Genomic DNA, 19,807 nt, shown 5'->3' with positions numbered 1-19,807 from the left:
TATGTCCGACACTCTTTAACATGCAACCGACACGTGATCAGCACTCTTGACATGCCAGTAATACAAGAATCCAACATCCCGACAAGCCATTTCGACACATATGAAATCAATTTTAAATATGTTCAATAAATTATGGCTCAAAATATAAATTTATTAAAAATATATATACTTAAGCCATGTGTCAAGCCACCCAAAATTAATATACTTAGCCAACAAAAAAAAAAACTAGTCGTGAATCCTCAACGGAGGAAGAAGAAAAAGAAGAAACTCGCCATTAATATTTTTTTATTTACATGATAATTTATCATTTGCATATAAAAATATATATTTAATATACAACGTATCGAAATTCTCTATTTTTGACAAATGACGTGTTGACGTGCCGATGTCGGTGCTACTTAGTGTACAACAAGGTTGGGCACCTCTTTGAAGGTAATAGTTTTGCGGAAAATGTTCTTGACAATATTGAATAGAAAAGAGTGGTATCGCTGCAGAATAAGTTGATTAGTGATCTCTAGAGGGCTACCATCTAATAATGTCAAGGGAAATCACTTCTGCTATCGGAAATCTCTCTTTTGTTGTTGAAACTGTGGGGAAACGTTTGTGTGGGGAGAGCATAGAAGTATGGTTGGGGACTTCGAATCATTTAAAATGTGGGCTGGAAGAACGAGTGGGACCAATGTTGGAGGGATATACTTTCACCGTTTGAGCAAAAACGCAAACGAAATATTCCTTGACACAGCATGTTTCTTTACCGGGGTTGAAAAGAGAACCCCCTATTACATGTGGGCTGCCTGTGGATATCACCCACGTAGAGGTGTTGGGTGACCTTCAAAATATGTCTTTTCTAAAAATTGGAGAAGAAAATGAATTTCGGATGCACAGCCAACTACAAATCCTAGGAAAAGAAATTGTCAAGAAGGAAGATCAAGACCCCGAGCGGCGTAGCAAGCTTGTGGGATTACAAAGATATACAAACAATATTGGCGCCCTCAAATAGCCGGTGACAAGCCATTGGCGACACTCAACAAGCTCGGCCTCAAGCTTGCTAGATCTAGCCCCGAGGTCGACGGACATAGAGCTGGAGTTTGTCGGTCACTTCTGTAGCTTGTCGTCGAGGCTTAGCGACTAGCTAAAGAAGAAGGGAAAAAACATACGAAAATAATTTTAAATTATGATTTTTTCCCTATATAAAGTCATGAAGTTGATATTATTTTCTAAATAAAATTCAAACACCAAACAACGTTTTCGGCCACATTTCACCAAACAAAAGAAAACTAATCATTTTTTCTGAAAAGTGATTTTCCAAAAAGTGTTTTACTTAATCACGAAATTTTGTTCGAAACAAACACACTCTTAATGTCGTGTCAATGAGATGGGTGTATACATATTGAGCATGATATTTTTCTTTAATCTTTTGGACAGAAATTTTCTATTATATGAGACATCGGTCAAAAAAAAGTTGGCGATCCTACTTTTTTAAATTGAGTAATCTATATATATATATATATATATATACGTACGTTTAGCGTGGAGACAAATACGCCACTTTGCAAAAAGTGTTAACCCTAATCATAATGGCTCACCACTGTGCCTTTACCCGCTCGCTCTCGGCGCTATGCTCTGCCTCTTTCCCTCTCGCCTCTCCGAATCGACATTGCGAGGAGGAGGAAGAGGAAGAGCCCTTGCAAAGACTGGGAAGGAGAGAAGGTGAGATTACAGACGGTGGTCGAGCATGGGGACGAAGGGCAGAGGGGTTCACCATTCTTCGCATCATTCCTTTTCGGCAATAACTTCTCGCATCGCTTTCACTCAACAGCTTCAAAGGTTGAAAAAAGAGCCAACTTTTTGAGGATGTTGTTCTGTTCTTGGTACTTTGTTCTGGGGATTTGGTTTTCTTCTGATAACTGTCGCTGATCGTCGAACTCCATCGTCCAATGGCTTCTTCGTCGGAACCCAAAAGGATTTACCACGTCTTCTCGAGTTTCAGTGGCCCGGTGGTGCGCAACAATTTTGTCTCCCATTTCTACACCGCTCTAGACCAGAGGGGAATATACACTTTTGTTGATAGCGAGGAACTGAGGAAGGGAGAGCGAATTTCGTCATGGCTTGTGAAGGTGATCGAGGAATCGCGCATCGCGATCATCGTTTTCTCCGAGGATTTCGCTTCCTCGCCTTGGTGTTTGGAAGAGGTGGCAAAAATCATGGAGTGCGAGGAGCAAAGAGACCTCAGTGTCTTTCTGGTGTTTTACAAAGTGAACCCAGGAGAAGTGAGATCATCGAGACAGAGATACAAGAAAGCTATGGATAGGCATGAATCGAAGTTCGGGAAAGATTCGGAGAATGTGAAGAGATGGAAAAAATCTCTTTTTAACGCCGGAAGCTTGTCCGGGTTGCATTTTGATGATGGGTAAGTTTGAGTGGAGTCATATTTTGTGCAAGAAATTGATCTTTACGAGTAAGTATAAAGACTGTCTGCAAAAAAGAAAGAAGAAGAAAGAAAGAATCGACACACACATGATTGCAAGTATAAATGGTTAAAACTTGATCTACCAATGGACAAAATCTTTAGTGGTGTTATTGCACTTATCCCATTTCTCTGGAAGGACTAAACAAAGTTCCAACTGCTTGATATACGATAATTAGTGTGCATAGGCCGTATAAGGCGATGACATCGTGCTTCGGTGTGCTTAATAGTTTTGAAATTTTGACCCTCTTTCAAAGTCGTAAATAGCTCTCTTAAAAGAACACGAATCACTTGGATGACTAAAAGTTGAACCTTCGAGCTTGTTTTGATTGTTGTGGACCTTCGAGCTTGTTTTGATTGTTGTGGAGCTGCTGGAGTTCTTATTCGACTGATTGGGAATGCGTTTTTGTTTTTGTTGTGTTTATGCTAAGATTTGATGCTCTGCTTTGTCATTTGGCTGGTGATTGCTTGTGGTTTGCTTATTCAAATTGCTAAAACAATGCCACAACTTCCTTTTCCATTTTTTTCAGAGATGAATCAGAGCTTATACAAAGAATTGTGGAGGAAATCTCCAGTTACCTAAATCGAACACCTTTGCATGTTGCTAAGCATCGAGTTGGGCTAGATTCACGAGTGATCGAGCTGAAATCGATGTTAAATCTTGAGTCTGATGATGATGCTATCCTGGTGGGATTATGGGGACAGCCAGCATAGGAAAGACATTTTTAGCAAGAGCTCTTTACAATGCTATTTTAGACAATTTGAGGGTTCATGTTTTCCGACAAATGTTCAAGAAGCTTCAAAAGATTTCAAAGATTTAGTTCTATTGCAAGAAAAATTGTTATCCGAGATTTTATCACCTTGAGGTATTACAACAAAGACTTACACAAAAAGGTTCTTCTTGTCCTAGATGATGTGGATGACTTGCGCTAATTAAATGCTTTAGCAGGAGAATACATGTGTTTTGGTAATAGAAGTAGGATCATTGTTACTACAAGAGATAAACATTTGCTAACTCGTCATCGGATTGATCAAAATCATATGTATGAAGTTAAAGCATTGAATTACATTGAAGCCCGTGAGCTGCTTAGCAATCATGCTTTTATGACACCAAAAATTAGAAATCCGGAAAGATTTGATGGATCGTGTTATGAATTATGCTGGAGGCATTCCTTTGGCACTTGAGCTGTTGGGTTGCCTCTTATATGGTAGAATAGAAAATGAATGGGAAAGTACGCTAGATGAACTTTTCAGGATTGCCAACAAAATCATTAATGATGTGCTCAGAAGAAGTTATAATGAACTCGGGGCAAATGAGAGAGATCTTTCTCCACATTGCTTGCTTCTTTAAGGGGTGGGATAGTAAATACCGTCCTCATCAATGCTTATAAAGTTGCAATCATGGAGAACTTTCTTTACATACTTACTATCCCATCTCTTAAAGAAGCAAGCAATGTGAAGAAATATCTCTCATTTGCCTCTAGTCCATCATAACTTATTTTGAGCATATCATTAGTGATTTTGAGGGGAATCAAAGAAAGTGCATCTATGGTACATTCCCATTCATCTTCTCTTCTACCGCATAAGAAGGAACCTAGCACCACTAACGCTAAAGGAAGGCCTCCAACATGATTCAGAGCACAATCCACCAAATCTGTCATGATTTCTATATGTTGGCGTTTCGTAAAAACATGTTTGATAAGCAGCTCACGAGCTTCATGCTCATCCAGTGTTTTAACTTCATACACATGATCAATCCCATGACTCGTTAGCAAATATCTATCTCTTGTAGTAAAAATGATCCTACTTCCACTACCAAATCACTTGCCTTATCTTGCTAAAGCATATAACTGTCGCAAGTCATCCACATCATTAACGACAAGGAGAACTTTTTTGTGACAAAGTCTTTCTTGTAGTAGATAAGTACCTCTATTGACACTTGGACACTTCGATCTATGTTGCAGCTATGAAATCTTACATAGTAGTTTTTCTTGCAATGGAACTAAATCTTTGGAATCTTTTGAAGCTTCTCGAGCATTTGCTAACTAGTCATATTGTGAGACAGGAATGTCTCAATGATCTTGGGAGACGTAGCAAACGATGGCTGTATGATGATGTTGTCCATGTTCTATCAGGAGACACGGTAAAACTTGCAAATGCAATTAAATTCTGCTCCTTCTATTTTTTGCTCTAGTTACTGAACATGCATAGTCTAAATAGTCTTATACATACAGGGAGATTGTGCTGTAAAAGCCATAATGTTCGAGTCACCTAAGTTGACAGAGATATTTATCAGTCCCTATACTTTTAGAAACACGAGCAGATTGAGATTGCTGATCGCGCAAAACGTGCATAGTTCTTTCCAAGATCCTATGTCTTTCTCATGAGCTAAGATGGTTCAAATGGCCTGGATGGGCTCCCTCGGTTCCAAAGAAATCAAGGGGACTTGATACGAGCAAAAGCGATATCTGGGTAAAACCAAAACAATTTAAGGTGAGCATTTACCCACATAAACCTTTTATTATCTACTTCATTTGTATTATGTGTATATGTATTGTAGGTAGTAGGAAAACCTACTTGTGTAGGAAATATTTTTAGGTGCAACAAAATTGGCATTTGAAAAATTAAGTGCAAACAACTTATTAAAAATAAGTACACAATCTAAATATATTGGGGAGAGAAGATATTTCAAGATTTAACATTTTTAATATTGGAATATGTGAGAAAAAATAGAATAACCAATTTCATGTATTTGTCCATAGGTATAATATTTATAAAATAAGTAACTGAGCATAATTGATGGAAGGAGTAAAGAGACGGATTGAAATATTAACTCTTTATATTTTACGTAAAATTGTATTATGATCGGATATGAAGGGATGAAAAGTATGATGAACCAACCCCTTTAAGTTGTGTATAAAAGCAAAGACATCCAAAGAGTAGCTGGCTGAGTGGTCAAGCGCTTGTGACGTGGCGAATTAGATATCCTAATCACAACATTTCTTGCTCAAAGTAACCTTAGAGGCTAGGAAGTCATCAAGTGATGGAGCCTTACCAAATACACATACATAAACGATGGGCATGTCCTGCATCAATGGAATTAGCTCGATCAAAGGTTTGAATGCACTGTGCTGTAAAACAAGGCACTATTAATTACTCAAATCAGTTCTTAAGGAACAACATTTATAAGCGGACGGAATAAGATATTAATTAGAAACTTTGCCGGTAATGCGTCGGCAAATAATCTGATATGAAAGATCCAATAGTGGCATACCAGTAATTTCATAATCAAAAGTCAGAGCCATATTTTGAATTGAATATTTGGACTTGTTTCTCTTCATAATGTTTTTCCAAGTTGGGTTGATTGTCTTTGCATGACTTCAAAAAGAAATTAAAAGTTTATTAGCATTTGGGAAAATTAAGCTATTATATGTAGTCTAAATCGGAATTGAGAGACTCTTCACTCTGATGCTTGCCACGTGCTATCACTTTGCTTATGTACTATGCACATGGCATGACGCATGGGTTAGTCTATCTCATGCCATGTGGCATGCAGTCGCACTTTTACATCTCAAGGAGTTGAAACTCACCTGGTTTCCCTTGGGGTCATTGCAGACCTCAGTTGCCACTATTGAACATGTCATCGGCATTGACGATCGAGTGAAGGAAGTAATCAAATTATTGGATATAGAAGACGATGAGGTTGGAGTCCGCATCGTTGGAATCCATGGAACTAATGGAATCGGCAAGACAACTATCACAAAGGCCATCTACGTCCGACTCTCCTCTTATTTCGATAGTTGTAGCTTTCTTGCGGAGATTGTATGAATAGCAAAAAGTGATGGTGGTATTCAGTTTGTGCAAACTAAGTTGATATCTGATATTCTCAAGCGAGATGTTGACGTGGCTTCTTTCAAAGAAGGAATCGATTTTTCCCTGGATGTATTTCGCAGTATAAAAGTTCTTATTATCCTCGATGATGTGGAAGACCAGTCTCATCTTCTTAGTCTAGTAGGAGATCAGCTAGACTGGTTTGGTCCTGGGAGTCGGATAATTGTTACGTATTCTTCAAGGATATGTTTCTGCAGGCCTGGCTCGTAGTTATGAAGTGAATGGGATAGATAGTGGTTGATCTCTTGAACTTTTCAAGCATGCTTCAGCAATTGACAGTTTAGTACCTATCTTGAGTTGAAGAAGCGCATTATCAAGCCTATGTCGTGGGATACATTTCTTATTGCACTCATTGATGAGCATCTTGAAACGGCGAAGCACATTGTCAAAGCTACGAGGCAGGTTCCATTTGTTATTGAAGTCATTGGTACATTTTTACGTGGAAAATCAATAGCAGATTGGTGGAATATAGAGGACTCGATTAAACTACAGAACGAGAACTCTTGAGGGAGGTTGAAGGATTGTAGGGAGATTTTGAATGTCTGTTATGAAGCATTGCATGAGAAGCAGAAAGAAATATTTTGGGATATAGCCTGGTTTGCCAATGGCGTGGACAGTCGGATTGCATCATATATGTGGCCCGATCTAAATCTTGTCTTCTCACCATGTTTTGATGCCCCCAGTGAAAATCGGAGGAGAAAACATGCTGTGGATGCATAAAATGCTGAAGCGCCTCAGCAGAACTATGCATCAAAAAGGAACTAACTATCCTGAAAGTCGCAGTAGACGGTACATGAATGTTACAGACCTGGAAGAATTCAACGAGAAAGAGGTAAAGGCTTTTGGTTCAATGGTTTGTTTCTTCTGTAAAATGAAAGCCTTGACGTATAAGGTCTAATTTGTTATCCAGGTCTTCACTTATCTTACCATCTATAGGACTTCTTTGCATGCAAGCAAAAGAAAGCACCTTAGTCCTTAAAACTTGGCAAAATTTTCTCCTTGTGTTTTATAGCTTCGGATTGATTTGTTGCTCTTGGCAAATGTAGGGAAAGGAAGAGGTGGAAGCCCTTTGCTTTGACTTAAAAACCCGTCATTCCCCTACATTCAACGAAACCGTTTTCAAGAGCATGCCAAACATAGTGTTCTTGAAATTGGATCGCGCAAGTATGACTGGAAATTTCGCAAATGTGTTTCCAAAGTTGAGGTGGCTTCGTTGGCAAGGGTGCCCGAGGGATTTCAAAGCAGCAGAGTTTATTCTGACAAAACTAGTCATTCTTGATCTTTCATGGAACAAGGTCACCGATGACTGGGGAGGTTGGAGGTTGATGAAGGTGGTTTTCTATTTACAGCTCTAATGCATTTGTCCTGTTAATTATCTGGCAATTGACCTTGTGATTTTTTCTCTCCTGTTTTATAGATGGAGCAATCGAAAGTCTTGAATCTCACCAGTTGCACTGACTTACTGATAAGTCCTACATTTTCGAGCTTCCCGAATTTGGAGATACTAATTCTAGAGCGATGCTTTCAGTGGGTCTATTTAGATCCTTCAATCGGTGATCTGAAAAAATTGCTTTGCTTGAATCTGAAGTCCTGCACTCAATTCAACCGGTTGCCTGCCGAACTGGGTTGCTTGGAAGCTTTGAAGGAGCTCCTCATTGACGGGACTTCTGTGGAACAAATTCCCTTGAAATGTTATTCAAAGGAACTTGAAGCTCTTTCTGCCTCCAATTGCTTGTCATTGGGTCTTTTCGATGGAGTTGGAGAGCTGGCGAAACTCCGGCACTTGTCTTTGAGGAATTGTTGTTGGATACGAAAACTTCCAGAGTCCATTGGCCAATCGGGAAGCCCTTTAGAAACAGCTGAATATTTCGGGAACAGGCATTTCCAAATTGCCAGATTCCTTTGGTAATTTGCAGAGGTTGAGTGTGTTAAAGATAGACTATTGCTTCATAAGAGAATTTCCTAACTCTATTTGGCTTCTACGGAGCCTTGAGGAAATACATGCCGCCTCGTGTTGGAATTTAAAAGGGGGGATTACTGGAGACATTGGGAATCTAGAAAATCTGAGAATCTTGAGGCTGAGAAATTCTGCTATTTCCAGCCTACCTCCTGAAATCAAAGCATCTTTCCAAGCTGGAGACTCTGGATGTACTTCACTGCGACAAGCTTTTTGGGTTGCCAAAACTTCCCTCTGGTTTGGCTATCGTCCATCAGAGTCCAAAATTGAAGGCGGAGGTGTTGATGTTTAGAGCTCAAGAGAAATAATGACAAGGTGTTTGTGGTGGCTCAATCCAAATTAGGATTGTATAATATGTATTTATATGCATGATTAATTACAATAAGGGTCTAAATAAATACAATTACAGAAATACCTCAATATATATATATATATAATTATACGTTAATAGTTTCTCTCAATCCAAAGTATGTGTAACAATTGAGAAATTGGATCTCAATAGCGCATGACGTAGATTAGGTAATCTCTTTGTAAATATATTTGCCAGCTGATCCGTAGTAGGCATGTAGTGAACACGTAGAACACCAATTACTCTAATTCGCAAAATCCCTACCCTTGAAAGCCTTCATCCATATTGTCACATAGGCTTATGCAGTTTCCGCACACAAAGTTATTGCAAAAGGCGCTGGCTGAGCGCATGTTTGACAATCATTTCATTTTTTGGATCAGTTTCTGAGGTTCCGTTTATTTTACAAAAAATATGGCGTTTTGGAAAATATTTTTTGAGAAATATTTTTTGGGGAAAATGACGATATATTTTGGTGTTTGGTTGAAACTTGAAAATAAACTGGAAAATATTTTCCACCGTTTGTTTATTTGGTATGGAAAATCATTTTCTGCCGTAAAAACATTTTAATAATTTTTTTATTTTTTATCTTTTAAATTTGATTTTTCCAATTATTTTCTTTTACTTTTTCTCTTTTATTTTTATTGTTTTATTAATTTTTTTTTTTTTTTGTCTTCTACCTGTCTTCTTCGACTGGCCATCGCATTGTCATCTCCCTCTTCCATCCATCTTCTTCAGCATGCAGAGAAGAGAGCTTTCGTATGGCCGCCACCTCGAGGAGCTTTGGGATCGCCGCAATTAGCAAGCGAGTCGTCTCTCAGATCTAGAGCCCGGCCACAGCTACGATCTACAATTGACAATTCGCCGCTGAGCTCGAGCTTGTCAGATTTTGACGGCCGAGCCTCGGCCGAGCTCGAGGCCGCGAGGCTCGCCTTGCCAAATCTGAAGAGGCTCGAGTTCACTGGCCTCGTCGGCTTCTGGCGAGGTCGAGCCTGGCCAGCCTCAGGCAAGGCTCCCTCTCATCGGCTATTGTCAAGGTTCGCGGTCAGCGGAGGAAGAAAGACGAAGGAACGGCGAGCGAGTGGAGGAAGGTGGAAGGAGGAAGAAGGGGAAAAGAAAATAGAAAGAAAGAATAAAATAAAAATGAAAAAGAAAGAAAAGAAGAAAATAAAAAATTTAAAAAAGTATGAAAGAAAATGAACGTGAAGCAATTGATGGAGCAAAGTGTTTTTCTCTTCTCATAAAGAGGAAAACATTTCCTTCACTTGCGAAGGAGTTTTTGACATGGGTAGAAAATGTTTTCCTTGGCTATCTTATTTTTCGCAAATCAAATGCTTGAAAATCCAAAAAATATTTTCCGTAAAACAAACGGAGCCTGAATAGAAATGATTTTTCTAATTCTATTTTCGAGAACAAATTTGTTCTCGGGAAAAGAAAAATTATCAAAATAGATTTTATTTTATTTTATTTTATTTTTTTGCGGAAACAAAAGAACAAGAATGAAAGAATTTTTTAATGCTATCAAACATGCCCTAAAAGATTGTTGTATTAAGCCCATGCAAAGTGCCTTTGTGCAAGCTTTATACAAACATATAATAACTTCTTTTCTTTTTCACATTACCCAATAACAAATACTTGGGGGGTCAAAACACCTAACTCGGGTGTTGACGTCTGACGCTGTCATAATTAAAATCCTAACAATAAAATTATGTGATTAGCAATTATGCAAGTTACGATGGTACTTATTGCCTATAGTTCGGTGTGAATATTTATTATCCCAAATCATAATATTTATGCATCTACACCGCTGTTAATTTATCGAGCGCACAGGCCTTGGCTCCCGGCTTAATTTGAATCAAAAAATTTAGGGCGACAGTGGTAGCCTCGATCTTCATAATACATACGAAAAATATAATGCCATCCCGGATTCAGCTATAATAACTTTACCACCTCTTATCTTGAATCTGTTTCTCCATATAAATAAAGAACGGTTTCCTTGGATGGACGGAGAGTTCTTATCGCAATTCAAGGTTCGTTGTGACGACCGACAAGTCAGGTCGGCTCTCATTAGGGATGGCTTGGACTACGCTTAACCTTTTTTAGTGTGCCTGGTATCAGCTCATGCCCAGCCATACAATTTTCATTGATGGGCCACAAGTTATTGACATCAATTACATGTAAATTTAATCAAAAGTAGGTCTCCGTTCGTCTTGCAACAAATGAATTGTTTCTGAAAAATATTTTTCAGGAAAGTGAAAATATTTTTTTGATGTTCTGCTGAAACTTCAAAATGAACTAAAAAATATTTTTTGCCATTCGATAGGGAAAATTGGATTTGATTTTCCGGGTGCACTTCTTTTAATAATTCATATTTTTATCTTATTTTTCTTTTTAATAAAAAATTCGAAATTTTTATTTTTTCTCTCAAGTCGAAATGGAAGGGAAAATAAAAAATAAAAATTTAGAATTAGAAAAAATAAAAATAAAAAATAATTAAATGAAATGAATGTAAAGGAGTAGAGGAAGGAAAGATGAGGGAAAATATTTTCCTCTTCTCAAAAAGAGGAAATTATTTTTCGCACTTTAGAAGATGCTTTTTTCATGGATAGAAAATATTTTCCTCAACACATTTTTTTTCTTCATGAATCGAATACGGAAAAATCTGAAAAATATTTTTTTGGAAGTTAGTCTTGGCAAAGCTCATGGGGGCTCAATATGGGTGATTTTGACGTTCATAACCCACCAATTGTAGATATGATAGGACAGAGTTCCGAGTACTATTTAGGGGTGTGCATGGTCCGGGCCGGTCCGGTCCCGGCATGGAACCGGGGGCCGGATCGTAGTCCCGGTCCCCATATTTTCGGGACCAAGGACCGGACCGGGACCGGCGGTCCCGGTCCGGGCTGGTCCCGGCCGAGTCTCGGTCCGGTCTCGGTCCCGGCCCAGAGGGACCGCTAATTATTGAAAATCTAGTCAACTTAATAAACTATGCCATGGTAAAAACATAGCGACTCGCTATGACTTTTATGATCAACGAACTTGACCAAAATGTTCAAATTCAATACCAAATCCAGCCATTACATGATAAAAATATCACCAACTGCACTCAAAAAAGCCTGCAGAGAGAAAAGATGACAAAAAACAAGATGAAAAATAAGATTAAAAAGAGAGTCTCGAGGAGGAGAGTGCGACCGTGCAAGGTTGGGAAAAAAATGGGCAGTGGACTTTTATTATTCTGTTTTGTTTTTAATTTTTTTTTTGTAATTGTATATATTTATATATAAATAATTATATATTATTGGCGGTTCGGTCCGGGCCGGGCCGGTCCGGTCCCAAAACAAGAAACCCGAGGACCGGACCGCCTAGTCACCGGTCCCATTTATTGGGACCGGGGACTGGACCATCCACCTCAAGGACCGGTCCCGGGCCGGTCCAGGCCGGTCCGAGCCGGTCCCGGACCGGTCCAGTTTGCACACCCCTAGTACTATTACCCATCCAGCCTTGGCCTGAAAGAACGTTGAAATGTGGGCGTGCCCTTGGCACAATCACAAGACAAATTTCGTGCGAACATGCCTAATGGAGGCTCTGTGGCTGGAGACTTGAGATGCCAGAAATCTTCTTTTAGTGCAGGATGTAGCCAAGTTGGAAACCTCTTTATTTGGTCATCCTCGACTGACACTTCTCTAAAGATGCATGTAGCGTCAAACTTCTCCCTCGAAACTACTCTTAAACTTTGAACCGGAGTGCATTCGGATTAATCAAAGTGAATAGAAGTGAGGGGTGGTCATGACCCCTCCTTTGTGTTTTTTCATTCAACCAACTCTTCTACTTTCCACCAAACAAAGTGTCGGTCACGGGAATGGGGAGCCACGCAAGGAGAGTCGGAAAAAAATCGAAGAGGGAGATGTGATATTATGTTTGCTCAGCTAGGTTTAGGACTGCATCTGATAAAGATAAGAAGCATAGGGCTTAGATTGCACATTGTTCAAAGATTTATGATGCGTGGAAATAGGAGGTCTCTTCCTGTTGTCGGACTTAGATTCCACTTTGTTCTCACCTCGGCTGCTAATATTACTGAAAGCAAATAGCTTGGGCTTCCACATACATTTTCTCATAGGATGAGCCCAAAGACAATCCTACATCGGACAATTTGGCCCCTGAGTCATCTTTTTCTAGGCCCCTGAAAACTTGTGAATGGCCGAGAGATAATAGTTAGGTATACTCAAATTGGTTCACAAAATTGAATTACGTGACCAGTGTTATGATATTTATTCCATCACAAATACGTAACACGACGTAACACGTTTCGTTAAATTTAGCAACGCTTGAAAACCTCTATATATAAATATACATATATACATATATAAATATATACACAAAAATACATTTAGCGTGGAGACAAATATGCTAATTTTTTAGCAAGATTAGGTTGTTTCGTATGATTTAACGTAATGTACCGTACTTTAAAAAATATATACCGTGTTTTGGTACTTCAATTATATACCCATGTAATTTAAGGGATTAAGTAAGGGCTAGATAAAATTTAAGTATGGTTGAACCGAACTCGTGGTTGGTTGTGCTTCGTGGCATGAAGAATCGAATCCTTATTATCTGCCTCGTCAACGGATGCATGCCCTTGTTTCTTTAACCGATGAGCCTCGTCACGGCTTGATGAAAAGCTGAAAAAATTGTGATTCATAGTGAACATGCGGCTTATGGTTATAACTTCGAACTAGCGAGCTATAGAGCCGTAGCTAAGTGGGAATCGTTTCCTGGGACAAAAAGGCTCCCCCCCTAAACTCTCTAGAAGAGGAGAGGAGAGAGAAGAGAACCCAATCGCTTGCTTGGCAAATTCGTACAAGAAAATCAGAGGATGCCGTGGACATTGCAACAGCTACGAATTTCACAAGACAATTTGAAAATTATTTTGATCAAGTCGATGTTAATGTTGGGGGCAGAGGTGTTGATTTAGGAATCTTTTGAGGCCCCAAGGGAAACCCGTGAGCGGTACTAGCTGGGTGGACAAATCATTTTAAATTTTTTGTAATTTTTTTTTTTGGGTTAATTCATGAGGAGAGCGATGGACATGGACAAATAGATATTGAATTGATTTTTCCAACTTGCCAAATTTATTCTCCTTTTCTTTTTTTCTTTTTCTTTTTGAGGGTTTCAGTCATTGATCATTGTGAAAATGAGAATGGTGATCTGTCCAACGCCAGAGAGAGCAGCTTTGATTAATTGGTGCTGCCAAACTCAAAAGCCAACCACTTAAGCACCGTGATTCTTCAAAGTTCTGACATTATTAATTACGCCGTGGTGTTCGGTCTTCTTCGGTGAAAGTAAGTCCACGTGTTCATACCTATTAGATATCTTCATCCACACTTAAGCTATATATTATTATTAATAGATCTGGTATTACTCTTTGCTGATATACTTAATTATTGAGTATTCATGGGTTAAATAACTATTAGGTATTTTCGTCCGCACTTGAGCGCCATGCTATTAATAGATCTAACATTATTTTTTTGCTGGTGCACTTATTTGTGTGTGTAAAATTGTAAATCTCTCGAACGGTCATGTGGTAAATTATTATGTGGCAAGAAAAAAACAACAACTTGTCAGAGGCTGGGAGACGAAATATTTCGAGGAAGCCAGCCTGTAGATCACGAGAATCCGCCACCACAAAGTTGTTTCTCGGTTCGTGCAATTATCGGGTCCCACTAATCTATAATTATTCAGTGCTTTTGTCGGCCACGGACAAGCTTGTGTTCACACCTTTAGAAGTCTTGGTCCATAAATGGACTGATCTTCACAAGTAAGTATGAAGACTGTCTGTCCAACAAAAATAAAATAAAATAATAAAAGTACAGAATCGACGGAGACATGATTGTAAGTATAAATTGTTAAAACTTGATCATACCAATGGACAAAATCTTAAGTAGCGTTATTGCACTTTTGCCATTTCTCTGTAAGGACTAACAAAGTTCGCACTGCTTGATATACGATAATTAGTGTGCATATGCCGTACAAGGCAATGACATCGTGCTTCGGGGTACTTAATGGTTTCGAAATTTTGACCCTCGTTCAAAGCCCTAAGTAGGTAGCTCTTTTTGATTAAGCGTGTAGATAAATAACATAGAATAATAAGTAAATTATCGTGCATAAATTAAAAGAAAATGAATCACCTAGATGACTAAAAGTTGAACCTTCGACATTGTTTTGATCGGTGTGGAGCTGCTGGAGTTCTTATTCGACTGATTGGGAGTACGTTTTTGTTTTTGCTGTGATTGTGGGAAACTTTGATGCACTGCTTTGTCATATTTGGCTGGTGATTGCTCGTGATTTGTTTGTTCAAATTTCTCATGTAACAAACCAATCTAAGAAAAGCTAACATATGAAAAATTTATCCTGAGCGTACCAATTTAGATATTTTGGTAGTCAAAGAATTAGTTTGTTGTAAATTTATCTAAAGTGTACTATTTTGAAATTTTTAATAGTTAAAAAAATTAATTTAAGATAAATTTATTATAAATGTATCAATTTGAAGTTTTCAGTGATATAATAATTCTTGTAGTGGTCCAATTAAATTAAATAAGGACAAGCCAAGTCATTTTCGGAACTTTGACAAAAAAAAAAAAATAATTTTCGGAACAGAGAGTTCAGATGAAATGCGACTCTTTTTGGATGACGCAAGGGCGAAAGCTCGCTACTCTAGTACAATAACACAATTAAAATTAGATGTGATCCCTGTATTGTTTTTTTTTCTCTTGGTCAGAAACACGAGTATTCTTTATTTCTCAGCTTGAGTTTGCAGAACGTAAACTCAACTCAGGGACATCACAATAAAGAAAAGTCCCATAAGGTTTGGGGGATGGTTTTACACAACCAAAAAGCAGGAAGCAAGTTGAAACGCGATACTTTAGACAATCTGTAACTTGATTAGCAGACCTCCTGCGACGGGCCACAGCAAACTTACTTTTAGCAGCGTAGTTTCGAGGAAGCCAGCAAACCTGCTTTTAGCAGCGAGCCCAATGGCCTAGAAAAGTTGTTTGTCGGTTCGTGGCCGTGCAATAATCCGGTCCCACTAATCTATACTCTTCGCTACTTTTGTCGGCCACAAAGAAGCTTGTCACTCTGGACTGTCCGAACAACGTGGTGGGACCCGGCCTTCTGTAATTTTTTTTTATTACTTTGGAAAATGGTTTAGGGGTGGCCATCTAGAACCGTGGGCCCGGAATTGACCCGTTGACCGGGCTCACGGCTCCGACTTGGAAAAAAATGGCACAGTCAACGGGCTGTGCCCCCGGCCCGCCCCCCCTCCCCCCACACCCAACGGCCCAAAGAGCCGTTGCCATTAAATTTTAAAAAAAATTAAATTATTTTTATTTTTTGCCTATAAATACCTATCCTCTCCCTTTCATTTTCTCACAAATCCTCTCAACAATTCTTTCAAATTTTCTCAAATCTTCTCAAATCGCTCAAATTCTCTCAATCGAATTTCCGATCAATTTTCTCAAAAATGGCAAGTGGAAGCGGAAATGCTAACAAGGGCAAGATGGTTATGGGAGATTCCGAGTATCCCATTCCCGAATATGATCCTCGTGAGTATACATGTTGGGAAGACAACGACGATAATATCAACTATGTCCCGATTCCGAACGTCGAGCACATCCTAACACAAGAAAGTCTTCATCCTCCCACCGGTGTCGAAGAAACGTTAACGGCAAATGAGCCGGAACAAAAGGGCCGAGATAATACATCCGACTTGTGGTTACATTTCGACAAGGTACGTGATGAAGGCGAAGGTAAGTATAATGTAAAATGTAAATATTGTTCGCAAACATATAAATTTACAAAAGGAGACGGCTACGGAACATTCCGTCGGCATTTGACGAAAAAGCATTCAACACAAGCGAGGATCGACAATACGCAACAACAAATTTCCGGGTACGCCACTTCTAATCATCATCCTATATTCCGTTATATTGATGCACTTTATAAACAAACATTAGCTGAATATGTTGCCCTTGATCATGCTCTGTTTAATACCGATGAAAATTTTAATATGAAATATTTGATAAATATCGCGTTGGTTCCGCAAGCATCGCCTATTCCAAAAAATACTCTTAAATGCGAACTTTTTCATCTTTATAAAAAAGGAAAAAATTTTTTAGCAAAATTGTTTGCGGAATTCAATGGACGTGTGCATATAGGTAGCGTTATTTGGAGTGATCCTTGGCAAATTCATTCTTATATGGGTGTCACGTGCCATTGGATATGTGACGATTGGACTATTCAAAAAAGACTTATTGCATTCCGAGTTTTTGATGAAAGACATTCCTCTCATAATATTTATAGAATAATTAGACAAGTTTTAGAAGAATATAATTTGCTAAATAAAGTATTTTCAATTGGTTTTGATAATGCCGCCGCAAATACCGCTTCTATTCCCGAATTAGAAAATATTTGCAAACCCACTTTTGGCGGACAATTTTTTCACATTAGATGTGCTTGTCATGTTTTAAATTTATGTGTACAAGATGGTTTACGAACTCTTGACACTTCTCTCGCCCCAATAAAGGGTGCAATTAAATTTTTATGTAGTCGTCCCCATTTTATGAAATCATGGGGAAAATTTTGTAAACAAAATGGGAGAAGGGCAAGAAGATTTTCAAAAGATATTCCGACTCGTTGGAATTCTACGTACGAGTTGCTTCGACAAACTTTTGATTATAAAGATTTATTATGTATGTTTATTTCACAAAATATTCCCGAAATTACTTTACTTCCTCAACATTGGGACGTTTGCAAAATTTTTTTAGATTTTTTGAAAATTTTTAATGATGCTATTAACACTTTATCCGGTATTTATTATCTTATTACGCATTTATTTTTAATAGAGTGTGTTACTATTGGTAGTGTTTTTAGTGAATATGGAAATGATATTGAATTAGCTCGAACTATTTTAGTAATGAGAGAAAAATGGCTGCATTATTATTTACAAATTCCTCTTGTCTATTTAATTGGTATTGTTTTTTATCCACGTATTAAATTAGACGGTTTACTAGATTATTTGAATGTGTATTATCATGATTGTTTACATTTAGAAGATTCAATAGATATTTCAAATATACAAGGAGATGTTAAAGAATCTATAATAGTATTATATGGAGAATTTTGTAGTAGATATGGTTTAAGTGATTCTAGATCTTTACAATCTATTGTCTCACGTAGCGAAGGTGGTAGTTCACTTAGTATAGGGTATAATATACTCAAGAGTAGGCAAAAAAAAAACAAAAAAAGGGCAATAGGTAGTATTTACGAATTAGAAAAATATTTAACCACTCAATTTGAGTTTCGTGATGCGTAACATAGTACAGATTTTGAAATCCTAAAGTGGTGGAAGAGTCACCAAATCGATTACCCAGTTCTCGCCCTCATCGCTCGTCGGATATTAGCAATCCCTTCTTCACGGTTGCGATTGAATAAGCATTTAGCGCCGGAGGATTAGTTTTGGACTCTTGCCGTTCAAGATTAAGCCCGGAATTTGTGGAAGCTCAAGCTTGTGTCGATGATTGGACGAAGGCGAGATTTCGGCACCAAGAGCTAGATCGAAAACACGAATTTTTTAGCGATGATATTGGAGATACCACCGCCACGGGTACCACAACGGGCAAAAACGATTGACGATGAGATAAGTTGGGGTTATCAAAGGTAAAAGAATTACATGGGTTTTGATTCTTCTATCCCCAAGAAGATATGTAGGCGCTTAATGATAATTCATTAAGTTCAAGCCCATTCCTCCTCTCTCTTTTTTTTCCCCACATTTTATTACAATGTATAATTTGATTATATTTTATATTTTATAATTTATTATGTTTATTTTATTATTATTTTAAAAATTAAAATTAAAAAAGGAACCGGAATTAATCGACCCGGGAACCAACCCGGAACCGGAATTTTCAACGGCCGGTTCCGGTTCCACCTTTTCGTGGAACCGGAACCGGCCGTGTCTAGCTTAAGGAACGGACCAAGACAATGGAAGTGTGATGAAAATGATCGTCCTCTGTGCAAATCCAAAATCACCACAAGAAAACTCCTTGTCTACTGCCATGCTCTTCTGGGTACTAGTCCCTCTACTCTCTCCAAAATCATCCTCCCATGCCCCCAGCCCCATCACTCGTAGCGATTGGTCGGGCGCTCAAAGATCGATGCCCTTAAATTTGCACGCCGTCGGGGCAGATCCCGTATTTGGATCACAGCGTCTACCATTCGCAGCAGCCTCGAATGCCCCACTCACAGTCCTGCGGACGAAATTTTTCACCTCTATTGTGCGGAGATGTTCGGTCGAATCGAAATCTTCGGATATCCCGTGTTATCTTGGAGGAGTCGAAAGGTCCATGACACCCTTTTGGAGGAGGAAGCGAATGACAATGGGATAAAATACAATGTAGCCTGCATAAGTGAAGCCCTAGCTCACGTACGCGTGACAGCTAAAATAATGCCGCTACTCTTGTGGTGGGGGACTCATGCTATTGCATGCTACTCTTGGGTTAATTCACTTTTGCTGTGGAGCAGTACTTTTTAGGGTTTGGTCAATAGTGTGAGGAAGGTGAGCCAAACCTCAATTTCAGCTTCTTTTTTTTGGGGGGGGTGTGGGTTCTTCCATAAAAGTTGGATTTGGAGAATAATATGTTATGGGGACGAGTCCATAATAATCACCATGAGATCTTCCTGAAAGCTCTTATCTGTTCATAATTAGAGACCTTTAAAGGTCATTTTGTCTTTTGGTCCGAAGTTAACTGTACCATACTTTCTAGTCATAGCTGTGTTCCCATTACACAACTCTCTCGGATGACAACTTCTTGAAGAAAATTGCATTCTGGTTAGGAAACTTTAATCAATTTTATGATAAAGTCATTGAATTTTGATTTTAAGAATCCCAATACACTAAATTTCTATTTGGATTTTGTTAAAGAGTGCTTCGGGGTCACTTTTTTAAGTAACTGATTATCTAAACCCTAAAGTTTTCGATATATTGATTGCTTTCGTATTATGCACAATCGGTGTCTTGAAAACTCAATAATTCTGGATAAAGTATACTTCACTAGCTCGGAGACACTTGTTAATATGACCTTTTTTCATT

The 19,807-nt window shown here is 38.5% G+C and overlaps 1 protein-coding gene across 1 annotated transcript; it reads left to right on the top strand.

The window, feature by feature from the left end:
• The first annotated feature begins 6,601 nt into the window (after positions 1–6,601).
• On the top strand, positions 6,602–7,878 carry LOC115756652 (disease resistance protein L6-like). Its single transcript, XM_048276102.1, has 2 exons — positions 6,602–7,190; positions 7,405–7,878. Exons 1-2 carry the CDS (start codon positions 7,032–7,034, stop codon positions 7,711–7,713), a joined length of 468 nt encoding a protein of 155 aa, XP_048132059.1. The 5' UTR covers positions 6,602–7,031; the 3' UTR covers positions 7,714–7,878.
• The last annotated feature ends 11,929 nt before the right edge of the window (positions 7,879–19,807 follow it).

Source organism: Rhodamnia argentea, chromosome 3 (genome assembly GCF_020921035.1).
Source record: "Rhodamnia argentea isolate NSW1041297 chromosome 3, ASM2092103v1, whole genome shotgun sequence".
Classification (NCBI taxonomy): domain Eukaryota; kingdom Viridiplantae; phylum Streptophyta; class Magnoliopsida; order Myrtales; family Myrtaceae; genus Rhodamnia; species Rhodamnia argentea.
The sequence above is the reverse complement of the archived record's forward strand: the minus strand, read 5'-3'. Positions and strand labels throughout refer to the sequence as shown.

Excerpts from the sequence above, each read along its gene's own strand:
- LOC115756652 (XM_048276102.1), top strand. The coding sequence starts at position 7,032 with ATGCCCCCAGTGAAAATCGGAGGAGAAAACATGCTGTGGATGCATAAA. Across the intron at positions 7,191-7,404 it reads AAGAATTCAACGAGAAAGAG|GGAAAGGAAGAGGTGGAAGC; the intron begins GTAAAGGCTTTT and ends TGGCAAATGTAG.